This window comes from Oryx dammah, unplaced genomic scaffold, assembly GCF_014754425.2.
Source record: "Oryx dammah isolate SB20612 unplaced genomic scaffold, SCBI_Odam_1.1 HiC_scaffold_11072, whole genome shotgun sequence".
Taxonomy (NCBI): domain Eukaryota; kingdom Metazoa; phylum Chordata; class Mammalia; order Artiodactyla; family Bovidae; genus Oryx; species Oryx dammah.
Genome location: NW_024080466.1, coordinates 371,408 through 385,926, shown reverse-complemented (window position 1 = coordinate 385,926; position 14,519 = coordinate 371,408). Strand labels below are relative to the sequence as shown.

Below are 14,519 nucleotides of genomic sequence, written 5' to 3'. Positions count from 1 at the left end.
AGATCTCTCCTTTCACATTCTAAACTTCTAATACTTTATAAAGTAAAAGTTACCAGTAAAATCAAGAAGCTCAAGTCCTTTTTCAGACTATATTTTTCTTGAAATGATAAAAAAATCTGTTATAATAAATACATTTTACCAAAACAATCTCCCTCAGTGAAGAAACAGCTAAACTCCACTGAGGTTTGCCAACACGGATGGTGTTCACATTCTCCCCTGAAGAAGTCTTGTTTTAAAACCAGAACCAGATGGAGCAGGTGCTTGGAACAATGAAACAACCTTGGGAACTGAACATAACTGGACTCCCTGCATCAGGTTTGTTGTTTTAACTGTAAGTTGAAAACCTAAAATATTATGAGCAAAAACATCATTTTAATATATGCAAAGTGCTATCTTGTGATTATATTTTGTAAATTATCCATTGTTTTCATTTAAATGGAAAGCTCACCTGCTGCACCACCTCCTTCACCTCCTCAACTACACCCTCCCCCACAAAGCTAATCCAATAGATGGTCACTTTGAATGAATGAATGAATGCCTGGCTTAACTCCTGAAGTACTGGGAACTCCAGAACACACTTACTTGGTTCATAGTAGTCCACTATGGACACTGAAGCATCTTGTGTATTTGACACTCTAAAGCTTCTCACAGCAGGAATATCAACACAAAACTGGGTTTCATTTACCTTGAAAAATACAGAAGACTTTTAAAGAGGTGGCAGACTGTGTTCATGATAAAAGACATTTCTTTCTCTTATCATTTATCAAACAGTTATAGAAATTAACATTTAGGGAGCATTGCTACACACCCAGTACTATGGTAAGCACTTTACATAAATCACATCATTTGTTTTGTAAAACAATCTTTGCATGATCGGTATGGTTCTTACTTCCATTTTACTGAAACAGATACTGAGAATTAGAGTGGTCAAGGATGCAGGAGCCCAAGGTGCATGCCCCTGGTCTTGGTGCTTCACCAAAAACCCTCTCTCAGCCTTGCACCCCATCCTGGTTGCTGCTACTGACTCACCCCAGACCCCTTCTCTGAAGAATCACCCTCAGCTCATAGGAGTCACCTCATCCACTAAGTGAAGTAACCTCAGAGTCAGGGGGGCATAGCCCCCAACCAGTAAGGTACAAAAGGCCAGCCTCTTTGCCTCCAGGTAAGATACTTAATGCCAATCTGGCAAAAAATACTAGTTAAGTAATCTGAAATTAATACATTCCTTCAAACATTTCATTACATACCAATTAGCAGGAAGCAAAAAGTCAATCAGTCAAAATGTAACAGACAGTAAAACTAGCCATTAACAAGAACATCACAGACACAGGACAAACTCCAAACCTAATTACATTATTAAATATATAAACATTAAATGCATTTTTCAAACCCTAAATTAGGTCCATGACTGTCAAGCACTATTTAATATATGGAAATTACTGAACAGCAGAGAGACTTTGAATTCATTTTAACAGCTTTATAACCAAAGTAGTTTTTGAAGTCTTAAAACAAGGAGAATATTTAGGAACTAGCTTTTTAAAAGTAGAGTCACTGCTAAAGCAATATAATTCTGATTCACACTTTGCAAAACTGAAATAAGAAACATACGTATTCCCCCCTCATAAGCCTGGTGGGCTTACGTCTATGGCATCTATAGGCCATCTATGGGGTCGCACAGAGTCAGACACGACTGAAGTGACTTAGCAGCAGCAGCAGGATTTCATGTTGCTGCTGCTGCTGCTAAGTCACTTCAGTCGTGTCTGACTCTGTGCGACCCCATAGATGGCAGCCCACCAGGCTCCCCCATCCCTGGGATTCTCCAGGCAAGAACACTGGAGTGGGTTGCCATTTCCTTCTCCAATGCATGAAAGTGAAAAGTGAAAGTGAAGTCGCTCAGTCGGGTCCGACCCTCAGCGACCCCATGGACTGCAGCCTTCCAGGCTCCTCAGTCCATGGGATTTTCCAGGCAAGAGTACTGGAGTGGGGTGCCATTGCCTTCTCTGACATGAAATCCTAAGAACACTTAAAACTCAATTTCAACTCCACATATAAATTTCATGCAGATGTCAGAAGAATAAACTTAAGTGGCAGCAGTTTTGAGACATAACAAGTAGAGTCTTGAATTCCACACTAATCTTTCTCACAATATTTTATGCACCTTATTCCTGAATCAGTAATTTTCATACAGCAATAGGAAGAGTACATGAAAATAATATAATTATATTATATAATGATTTTCTGTAAAGACCAAACCTCTGAGAATATTCTATGTTCAAGCAGCTAACTTTTCAGTGCAGGAATGTTAACCCTCTGGGATGTATTAAACGCTTTTTCTCTCATGAAAGCCCCCTGCACTGGGTCTTCACTGCTGCTGCGGGCTTTCTCTAGCCGTGGCGAGCAGGGGCTCCTCTCCAGTTGGGATGTGCACTTCTCGTTGCAGCGGCTTCTCTTATTGCAGAGCACCAACTCTGGGTGACTCAGGCTTCTCTCCGGTTGCAGCTTGTGGGCTCTAGAACGTGGGCTCAGGAACTGTGGCACATATTGCCCCGTGGCATGTGGGATCCTAGTTCCAGACCAAGGATGGAACCTGGGTCCCTTGCATTGGCAGGAGGATTCTTAACCACTGAACCACTAGGGAAGTCCCTCATGAGCGTTTTAAAACATGTAACTAAAGCTTTCACCATCAGCAGCATTTAAATAAATATGTTCAGCAATTCCTTGAAGCACAGGAGTTCCCTATTTGAGATCTGGACTATATTTTGGAAAACATATCACAACAATTTCTGTGTTGGACATCTGGTATAAAGTAACAACTTCATTATCAAGACTTTTATTAGGCTCATCATTAATAGTAATTCTCTTTAATTTTATAATAATGTCTTGTTAGTGTTGACAATAGATGGTTGCCGTGTGAAAGTCACTCAGGGACACCAAAAGCCAAAATAATGACATAAAGAAAACATAATAAAAGTGCTTCTGAACACAGTAAAGAGTGGTGCTGTCAGTGGTTACCGAGGTGAAACTTAGGTTTCATTACTTACAGAGTCTAAGTAGAGGTTGAGTTTCCCATGGTCATGTTCTACTTTTTTCACCGTATCACTCAGGGGAATGGCATCCGAGGACACAGTAAAACCACTGAGCAGGTTGACTTCCATAAGGGCCATGCCGCTTCTGGCTGGGCCCAGAAACCTAAGTCAAGGATGACAGGAGAGACAAAAACCCTTTAGGAAAAACCTACAGCTGTTGGCAAGCTATCTTCTTATAGAAACTAAAACTGCCAAGTGTTATTCCAAATATGTATTGTTTCGTTGAAATAAGTTACTGTAGAAAACTGTAAAAAGGTAACCCTTTCTTTACAGGTCTGAAATTCCTATAAGTTTCAACCACGTGAGGAAGAGAACAGTGGGTCCACCTGTCCGCCAACATGAAATGCCTACAACGCAGCTGGCTTAGGCCCTGGGCTGTAATGAGGGCAGCCTTTGCCCCTTCAGCAGGCAACTCTGTTTTCCAGTGGTTGATTCCAAACCGCACTGCATTTTTCATTTTCTCCAAAGTGGACTGCACTAAGTTCCCCGGCTCAAGGCTAGGAACTGAAAAAGAGGCATCATTTGACCAGTTAGCAGGAGATGGCGGCCAAGTCTTCAACAACCTTTTCTTCATCTGGTTTTAGAAAAAGAAGATCCAGTAGGGAAGGTCCTTCCCTTTCTTCTCCCACATACTTGGTGCAAATTTTGGATTTTCTTTGGTCACCTTGGGAGAATGACAAGCCCAGGGAAGTTTTATTACACTGCTTGTTTTCTAACCCTGCTCTACACATTGTAAGCATCAAAGCATCTGGGCACCAACAATGTTTTGTCTCCTTTAAAATAAATTTTTTCTAAAAAAAGACTAGGTGACAAGAGCTTTTACTTTGGATCTGAAGGAGCCCAGTGTCGTTACGGAAAGCAGTTTGTCTCCAAGGTGGAAGTCTCAGCATCATTCAGTTAAGTTCCTGTTGTCCTTTAAATGGCAAAAGCAAGAAGGGCCAGTAGAAAAACTTGCTTTTCAAAGCAGCAAACTGATGCCTGCCAAACATGACTGATTGAAAAGTCATACAGTACAAGTGCTAACTGTGGCTGGCTGGCAACCCCAGGCAGTCAAAACCATCTGCTGGTAATGTGCTCAAGAAGAGATGCTGTTGAAAACCAATATGGGCATTAAAATTGGAAGGGTTTTAGAGACGAGAAAAACAGCCAACCTGCCTAGATTTGATGACTGCAGTGTATCATCAGAAGTGCCTTAGCTGACCTGGTCTTTCCACCAGCCAGAGGCAGAATTTGTTAAACTGCCATGCCACAGAGAAACCCTGTCTGAGGTGAGTAAGAGCTTGGACCTTACTGACGAGAATAAAGTGCCTGAAACACCAGTTTTTCTTTTTATAAAGTGTCACTGAAAGAATTCATTTAGAATGCTATTTGTATTTCATAGCAGATTTTTCTCAGAAAACTAGTTGTAACATCTAAATCCTTTTTATAAAGCCCCCAACCCTGATTAAAACACTTACCTTCTCCAGATCCTACACACATACACACACACACACAAGATATAGATGTCCTCTACATAGCAAAGTTTGTTGCCCATCTGACTCCTGATGCTGGAAGAAGATTTGGAATCCTGCATTTTTACCTGAGCCCCTTATAGTGAAGCCCCATCATGGTCTGAATCTCAGTTTCACTTCTGTGTCTTCACCTGACCTCCCTAAGAGGTAAAATCCATCTCATTGCCCCATAAGAGCAATTTGCCCTTTTCAAAACTAGAATTTTATTGACTTGCTCTAGGCAACTCCTTGCAGGAAACCACCCTCCTCAGGAAAGCTCTTTTCTTGTCATTTTAGCAAAGCTGTATTGTGATTAACCTTAAACCAGGCACCCCCACGTTCTGCTCACCTCTGGCCCAAGCACACTTCTCAAATCTTTTGATCACACAGTATCTTGCCTAACCTGTTGGTTCTTTCCATAGATCAAAGGAGTACAAATGAAGAATAAATCATTAACAGATGGCCAGATCTCTTCCCTAGCTTCTTTAGTAATCTCATGAACAAAATGTGTGAACAAGACAGCACCTAGAGGAAGATCATAAGACGTCAACAAACCTGCGTGCAGGGCGAGGTGGTGATGGCTCTGACTCCCATCTCAATGACTGACTGAGACTGTTTTCCCAGTTTCCCTCTAAAAACCATTACTACTGAGCAGAATCCTCAGGGCTGGTCTCAGGACATGAGTCCACCTTCTCCCCAGACTGCTAGTTTTTCTTATTAAAGCGTCTTTCCTTTTGACCAGCAACTGTCTCTTGGATATTGATTTCTAAACAGCCAGCAGCCAGATCAGTAACATTGTTTTCAGGAATCATTTTTATTAATTTTTGTCTCCTCTTTCAAATGTGAAGATAAGGCTATATCTTTTTGGCTAACCTTAATATTCCAAATCCTGACACTACATAGTGGAAACTCAGCCAATATTTATTTACTGAGTGAATGAATGACTAAAGGAGTGAATGAGAAAAGCAGGGATAATAATAGTACCAACTTTATAGAATAACTCTAAGGATTAAACGAGTTGCATGTGCAAGTCATGGTGCAATGCCTAGCATGTAAGTTTGTGATAAATGCAGATACTGTGCTGTGCTTAGTCACTCAGTTGTATCCAACTCTTTGCGACACCATGGACACTAGCCCGCCAGGCTCCTCTGTCCATGGGGATTCTCCAGGCAAGAATACTGGAGTGGGTTGCCATGCCCTCCTCCAGGGGATCTTCCCAACCCAGGGATCAAACCCAGGTCTCCCGCATTGCAGGCGGATTCTTTACTGCCTGAGCTACTGGGGAAGCCCAAATGCGGGTGGGTGTTGTTTAAATAATAATAATAATAACTTGATGTTGTTATTCTGGAACAGAGCCCAGTTTCAATCTTAGTGGAGTATAATGGGAGTCCTATTTTCTCAGCTAAAAAGGAAGCCACTGCAGAGATTCTGATATCCCCGTGCTGCTGGTTCAAAATGCCCAAATAGGTGAGGAAGGGGGCAAACACATGTGGTAATTTATACTAAAATCAGGAACAAGGAGACCCAAGATAGTAGGAATGGTAGCAGTAATGAAAAAGACTGGGTTCAGGCAATGGCTAAGAAGACTGGCCACCTGGAGGAACACCTAGAGATGACCTTAGGAGGACCTGGAGGCTCAGCATCACATCAGTGACATCCAGCCCACCAAGAGTCCAAGGTCAATCAGATGCGATAGTAAGTAAGTGTTCGCCCTTCAGTCATGTCTGACTCTTCGCAACCCCATGGACAACTCCCGCCAGGCTCCTCTGTCCATGTAATTCTCCAGGCAAGGGTACTGAAGTCAGTAACCATTCCCTTCTCCAGGGGATCTTCCTGACCCAGTGATGAAACCTGGGTCTCCTACATTGAAGGCAGATTCTTTACTGTCTGAGCCACCAGGAAAGCCCAATCAGACACTATGGGATATTTTAAAAGGGCAGGCAGCAGCTCGTCAAGATCAGTGCATAACAGGGTAACACCCAGCTTAACCACAGTAGACTGACAAAGAGGAAACTATCAAGTCTCTTGATTCGAGAACTTCCTGAAGGAGTTGCTCTCAAACTGCTGTATGCATCAGAATAAGCAAGAAGGCTGAAGGTGGCTTCACAGACCCTGAATCTGTGAAGTCAGTAGTCTTGAAGTGGATACTTTTTGCTTAACAAAATCCTCAGATGCTCTGGTGGGAAGGAAATGGCAACCCACTCCAGTGTTCTCGCCTGGAGAATCCCAGGGACGGGGGAGCCTGGTGGGCTGCTGTCTGTGGGGTCGCACAGAGTCAGACACAACCGAAGGGACTTAGCAGCAGCAGCAGCAGATGCTCTGGACACAGACCAAATTTAATAGTCACTTTATTAAATGCTCCCAGAAGCTGTAAGTGCCTAAATATCCAATGCAAAGATCTTCTAAATCAGAGTTATTTCACTGTGTCTAAAAAAACTAGGCTCCTCATTGAACTTGCACACTTTTATGAAGCTCTGAGTTAGGTGCATAAAACAAAAAGTTAAATGTGAATCTGGAATAATTGCTTAACGGAAAAATGACCAATGAAAAGAAATAATCTATTCTGGAGTATTAATCATGATTCATTAAGGTTTTTGAATGGAAATAGTGGCAGACTTTATTTTCTTAGGCTCCAAAATCACTGCAGATGGTGACTGTAGCCACAAAATTAAAAGACGCTTGCTCCTTGGAAGAAAAGCTATGACAAATCTAAGTAGCATATTAAAGCAGCAATATCACTTTGCCAACAAAGATCCATATAGTCAAAGCTATGGTTTTTCCAGTAGTCATGTAGAGATGTGATAGTTGGACCATAAAAAAGGCTGAGTGCCGAAGACCTGATGCTTTTGAACTATGGTGCTGGAGAAGACTCTTGAGAGTCCCTTGTTCAGCAAGGCAGTCAAACCAGTCCGTCCTAAAGGAAGTCAACCTGAATATTCATTGGAAGGGCTGATGCTGAAGCTGAAGCTCCAATACTTGGGCTACCTGATGCAAAGATCCAGCTCACTGGAAAAGACCCTGATGCTGGGAAGAACTGAAGGCAGGAAGAGAAGGGGATGACAGAGGGTGAGATGGTTGGACAATATCACCAATTCAATGGACATGAGTTTGAACAAACTCCAGGACCTGGTAATGGACAGGGAAGCCTGGTGTGCTGCAGCCCATGGGGTCGCAAAGAATCAGACATGATTGAGTGACTAAATGACAATTAAAGTTTTTATAAATTAAACCTGAGTTTTATTAAACTTTTCTATTAGAGCTTATTACAAATACAAGAAAAAATTGCAAATATTGATAATTTTGGCATGTGGAGAAAGGCTTAAATACAATTAGCATTCTAGTTTGTAATCAGAAGTGTACTGTGTAACTGAAATCTCTGCTAAATATAACTCCTTATAGTGCTATAGTTAGATAACTATATAGTTATATAATTAAATATATAAATAATCATATGCTACTGCTGTGTGACTTCAGTCGTGTCTGACTCTTTATGACCCAAGGACTGTAGCCCACCAGGCTCCTTTGTCAATGGAATTTTCCAAACAACAATGTTGGAGTAGGTTGCCATTTCCTTCTCCATAAATAGCCATATATATTTAATTAAATATTCACATCTATGTTTTAAGGAGAAAGAAGGAGGACTTAGATACCAACCTTGTGCACACATTCAAATCCAAGTGATTGACATCATCTTTATTATCTTTTACAGCAACATCTAGGTCAAATGATTCCTGATCTTCGATAGATCTTCGGCTTATAGAAGATTTGGAATTTTTCACATTATAAATAACATTAAGCTGCAATAAGTAACAAAGAAGCATAAGTAATAAGTCATTAGCAATAAACTGGTTTAATTATATATTCTAAAAATTAAGTAATGATTCACTGGGATAAACTCAACTAAATTTGTAATTTTCAATCTAAAAAAATCTTAGTTTTACTAGCTAGCAAAATATCATTATTTACAAATATAATTATAAAAGTTAATAAACAATGATTTTTAAAATTGAGAAAAATTGTTAGGGAATATTCAAAATTTCATAGATCATCATGGACAATATTCACAGATATTGTTTTTTTCAAATACTGTAAAACATTCCCATGAGAGAACAAGCTAAACTATTGCCAAGTTTCTTGAAAGTATCCACTAATTTCTATGCTCTGTTGTCCAGCTGGAGTCATTTTTCACAAACTGGAACTATTGGTAAGATAAATCAAAATATCTTTATCCAAAAGCCTTGGTGGAACAGAAACCTATTCAATGGCTAAGGCTTCTTTTTGATCATACAATGTTTTTCAAAGATGATAAAATAAGTGATGGATTTCAAGTCAAGTGGGTCTTTATATACAAGAAATCTGGCAGTTTGTTTCCAAAAAACAGCTTTGCTTTTTATCACTCAAAAGGGGTCAACATTACTGCAAACCTGATAGTCTTCCTTGCCCTCCTTTTGCCAGAGCACTTTCAAAAACATTAACTAAAAGAAATGTCAATACCTATTTCTGGATAACCAGCTTTTTTGCAATTTTCTTCTCCATTACAAGAAGTACCTATTGGTCCCTACCTTTTGTTTTCTTCATGTTGATACAGACACACAACTGGTGAACATTCTGACCAGTAGGTACCAAATTTACTGCTGTGTCCTCAGACCTCATATAAAAATCATTTGACTTTATCTATATAGTAATTTATCTATATTTTGTTTATCAAGAATGTATTCAAACCAATTTGGTGGTTTAAGTACGTATAATTTTTCAAGCTTATCTAAAATATCCTGTGTATTTACTTTTGGATTTATTATTCACATCAAAAGATAGATTGAGAATGAGTATTTTCACATGGTCTTTGTTGGTAAAGACCAATACAAATATATTCACTCTTTCCTCTTTCTATCCTTTTCATTGAATACTGTTCCTTTTAATTGTGATTTTTCCCCTGATTAAAAGAAAACATTTACTGTATTTTGAGTATTATACAAAATAATCTTCACATTATTTTTAAGTTTCCAAATTATATCTGACCATGTGCCCTAAGCATTGTGTCTTGGCAAAAGCATCTGTTCTCTCAACCAGGATAGTTGTGCTGGTTTTTGAAAAAGTATCTTTTCTCTATAACAGTCTTTTTAAAAAACTTTCTCAGGGCCTCCCTGGTGGCTAAGTGGTAAAGAATCCACCTGCCAATGCAGGAGACACGGGTTCAATCCCTGGGTTGGGAAGATCCCCTGGAAAAGGAAACAGCAACCCAATCCAGTGTCCCTGGGAAATCCCACATGGACAGAGCAGCCTGGCGGACTACCGTCCATGGGGGTCGTAAAAGAGTCGGACCCGACTTAGCGACTAAACAACTTTCTCAGTAAAGCTGTCAGGGTTTGTTTGGTTTGTTTTTTGTAACCAAGTACATAATACATGAAAATCATGGGGACTTATAACCATGTTATTGGGATGCAAAATGGATTTTAAGTCCCCATGATTTTCATGTATTATTAAGTAAAATAATTTCCATTCAGTATTTTATATACTACCTCCATTTAACTGTATTCCAGTTACACCATAAAGGGTAGATTTCTTTGAATTTTCTTCCTATAGTAGAGCACTGAACATATTATGCTCTAATTGTTTTATTTACAATAATATAAAAATTTACATCAAAGGGACACATTTCCTATCTTCAAGTCAATTACTTATAATACCATGTTGACCTTCATCCTGTTACATGTATATTAAGAAATGGTAAGTAAAACGCTACATATTTATCAAGTCACAATAGAAACTCTACCCAGCATTAGGTCTGAGCTATATTTTGACAAAAAAAAGGTGAGAGTTCCCAGCAATTCACATGACTCATACTGGAGGATTTTAACCCTCACCTCAAAAAGTATTTAATACTCAAGAAATATTCTTCTGACACATTAAGTCATATAGTTGCTAGTCCAGTCACTAGGCAGTAATAGCTCTAACACTTTTTTTTAAAGATAGTTATTTATTTTACTGTGATGGAAATAAACCTTTAATAATTTTGTCATCTAAGTTAAAGATTTATCAGTGCCTCAAACCAAAGAATTATTATAGCAAGTCATATTTAACAAAACAATAAATAAACATTATTACATACCTGACAAATAGCATATCCAAAACCATGTGCAGAAATATTAACTGCAGTTGGCTGTACTACAGCAAGCTGAATAAAAGTGAGAAAAAAGTAAATAAGGCTAAGTATCCATATCCAGGTCCTCCCAACCAGCACAGACCACTGTTTTCCCTCATCAGGAATGTGAGCTGTCTGCACGCTAAAGCTCTAACAACTTTACATGGAAAATACGCAGCTAGTGTATTTTCTGAGCTGCTGTACAGCACAGGGAGCCCATCTAGGTCTGGGATAACCTAGAGGAGTGAGATTGTTGCAGGGAGAAGCTCAAGAGAGAGGGGATATATGTACACATGTAGCTAATTCACTTTGTTGTACAGTAGAAACATAGCATTGTAAAGCAATTATACTCCAATAACAAAGTCCTTTAAAAATTTAATTTAAAAAAAGGACTTCTTTTACACAGGTCACTTTGAAAGTCAATTTTGATGATGATAAATAATAATTACTATGATAAAATTAATACCCTATATATGTTTTGACAATTAAAAATACTCTTCTGCAAATAATTTCATTGGTATGTAAATATACAGAATTATGGTCAGTGTTTTTAAAAATGTTACTAATTTCTGTTCATGGTTTAAATTACCTTCAGACATATGAAAATTAGATAAACAAGAATCCACAAAATAATAATGATTATTAGCAAGTTGTAAACAAAATGTTATGATCACACACTTCTTTTTCTTTTTTTTTTAAATTGAAGAAAACTGATTATTCCATAAAAAAGAATAGATTGCAGCTTGCCTATTTCTTTGTCTAGACAAATCACTTAAATACACATGTGCTGGTTTTAATTAGCATCATGGAAATTAATACTCTGTAGCCTGAAATGTTATCGTTCAACAAATAAAAAATACATATTCAAAAAAAAAAATACAGTTCAAACAATTACTCTCCATAATGCCGAAATAGACTGTTTTTTCCTCTACCCTATTTAATCAAAAATGCACATGAATCAAATTGCTGCTTCATCTTGTGTGTAATAGAAGGCTTCACACAATTATTTTTCAAGTCAATAAAATCCTCCTTCCTTCCCCACTCACCTTACTCCCTCCCACAAATGTTAAACAGTAAATAAGTATTTTCTTTAGACCTGAATCAGGCATGGTAGGAAATTAAAAGCAAAAAGTTGAAAATACAGTCCAGTACTGATACAAGATTAATAAAGGGTATTTTGGGGTATAATTGTTTTTAAAAAAAGAACTTTACACAGCCCCACAAGTCAAAACTCATGGGTAAAGCAGATACGAGGGGTGAAGGCAGAGGAAGTACACATTAGTGCTATGGAAGCCCTTCTGTAGGGACTGGAGCAAGAAAGATAAGAAACAAGTCACCCCTTCCGCCTCAAGCCTCCCTTAGCATCCAAGTCCCTGGCCTTTCTGAGAACACAGTAAAATGCCATCACTGACCTGGACCAACACTATTCCTTCCTTTTCCTTTGCTATCACCCCTTCTCCCTCAGGTTCTAGTCTTGAAGTCACTGCTTTCCTCCATTACCCTCAACTTCCTGCAAGGTTAGTCAAGGGAATAAAGTTAGGGTCTAGTACAGTCCTTAATCCCATTTTTAAGGAAAAAATTCTACTACTGGTTCTATCAACTCCTAAGAGGAATGTGGTACAACCAAAAGGAACATGGTCTTTGAAACAATGGGTTCAAATTTTAGCTCTACTGTTACCAGCAACATGATTGTGGGCAAGTTACTTAAACTCCCTTAGCCTCGGTTTTATAATATGTATAGTGGGGATAAAAGTACTTGCTTCTCAGTCTTGGTTTGAAAAGTAAATACAATTTAACACACATAAAGAAATTTGGCACAGGGTCTGCAAACAGTAGGAGCTCAAAGGGTATTCATTCATCTCCCAATACGACAGGACCTATGTTTTTGCCTTTTCTAAATCTTTGCAAACGGGGCGGTCCTAAGATGGCGGAGGAATAGGAAGGGAAGACCACTTTCTCCCTCACAAATTCCTCAAAAGATCATTTCAACGTGGAGCAAACTCCACAAAACAACCTCTGAATGCAGGCAGAGGACATCAGGCAACCAGAAAAGCAGATCATTGTCTTCAAAAACAGCATCCCCCCCTCCCCACAGCGCGACTGAACTAGTGAGCCTAAAAAAAAAAAAAAAAGTGTCCAACACCGCCCCCCTGGTCAGGACGGAATTCAGACACTGAAGAGACCAGCAAACAGAAGAAGTTAAACAGAGGGAACTGCCTTGGAAGTGACCCCACACGGTCCACAACATCAGAGAAGGGCCAGATATATCTTCACTATTTTTACAATCGTTCCTTATTTTTTTTCTTTTTTTTTCTAACTTTTTTTTTACTTGTTAAGTCTTCTATTTCTCTACTTTTTATTTCTATAACTTACTATTGCTTTTCAAAAAAAAAAAGACTCTACTTTTTTAAGGCAAACACCATATATAGTCTTTGTGTGGTTGTTGTTGGTATTTCTTTTTTAATCTTGTGTTTTGATTTTTTTCTTTTTTCTTTCTTTCTTTTTTTTTTCTCTTTCTTCCTTCTGCTTCTTCTCTTTAATATTGTATTTTTGAAAATCCAACCTCTACTCTACGTTTTTAATCTTTGCTTTTCGGTTTTTGTTGTCAATTTTGTACATTTCAAAACCCAATTTTACCTGACAGCGAGATTACTGGCTTGACCACTCTCTCCTCCTTTGGACTCTCCTTTTTCTCCACCAGGTGGCCTCTGTCTCTTCTCCCCCCCCCTCCCCCATCTCTTCTATATCCAACTCTGTGATTCTCTGTGTGTTCTAGATGGTGGAGAACACCTAAGGAACTGATTACTGGCTGGACTTGTCTCTCTCCTTTTCATTCCTCTCTCTTACCCTCCTGGCCACCTCTGTCTACTTCCTCCCTCTCCTCTGCCCTGTATAACTCCATGAATACCTCTGAGTGGTCCAGACCATGGAGCGCACATAAGGAAGTGACTATTGACTAGTTTGCTCTCTCCTCTTTTGATCTCACCACATCTCATTCCAGTCACCTCTAACTACCCCCTCCCTCTTCTCTTCTCCATGTAACCCAGTGAACCTCTCTCGGTGTCCCTCAATGTGGAGAAACCTTTCATCTTTAACCTAGATGTTTTATCATCCGTGCTGTATAGATGGAGAAGTCCAGAGACCACTGTAAAAATAAAACCGAAAACCAGAAGCAGGAGGCTTAAGTCCAAAGCTTGAGAACATCAGAGAACTCCTGAATTCAGGGAACATTAAGCAATAGGAGCTCATCAAATGCCTCCATACCTATACTGAAACAAAGCTCCACCCAAGGGCCAACAAGTTTCAGAGCAAGACATATCACACAAATTCTCCAGCAACACAGGAACACACCCATGAGTTTCAATATACAGGGAGCTCAAAGTTACTCCAAAACTTTAGACCATAACCCATTACTGGTCACTCCACTGCACTCCAGAGAGAAGAAACCCAGCTCCACCCATCAGACCTCCAACACAAGCCTCCCTAACCAGGAAACCTTGACAAGCCACTGATACAACCCCACCCACAGTGAGGAAGCTCCACAATAAAGAGAACTCCACAAATTACCAGAATATAAAAAGGCCATCCCAAACGCAGCAATATAACCAAGATGAAGAGACAGAGGAATACTCAGCAAGTAAAGGAACAGGAGAAATGCCCACCAAACCAAACAATAGAGGAGGAGATAGGGAATCTACCTGAGAAAGAGTTCCGAATATTGATAGTGAAAATGATCCAAAATCTTGAAATCAAAATGGAATCACAGATAAATAGCCTAGAGACAAGGATTGAGAAGATGCA

General features: G+C 39.2%; 1 protein-coding gene across 1 annotated transcript in view; it reads right to left on the bottom strand.

The window, feature by feature from the left end:
* LOC120860411 (CD109 antigen) overlaps positions 1-14,519 on the bottom strand; it is a 143,526-nt gene that overhangs the window by 6,335 nt on the left and 122,672 nt on the right. Inside the window, exons 29-32 of the mRNA XM_040236212.1 lie at positions 10,686-10,751; positions 8,231-8,373; positions 3,042-3,189; positions 583-685 (exon numbers count right to left, since the gene is read on the bottom strand). Coding sequence (XP_040092146.1) covers positions 583-685; positions 3,042-3,189; positions 8,231-8,373; positions 10,686-10,751 — 460 coding nt within the window. The remainder of the gene's footprint in view (positions 1-582; positions 686-3,041; positions 3,190-8,230; positions 8,374-10,685; positions 10,752-14,519) is intronic.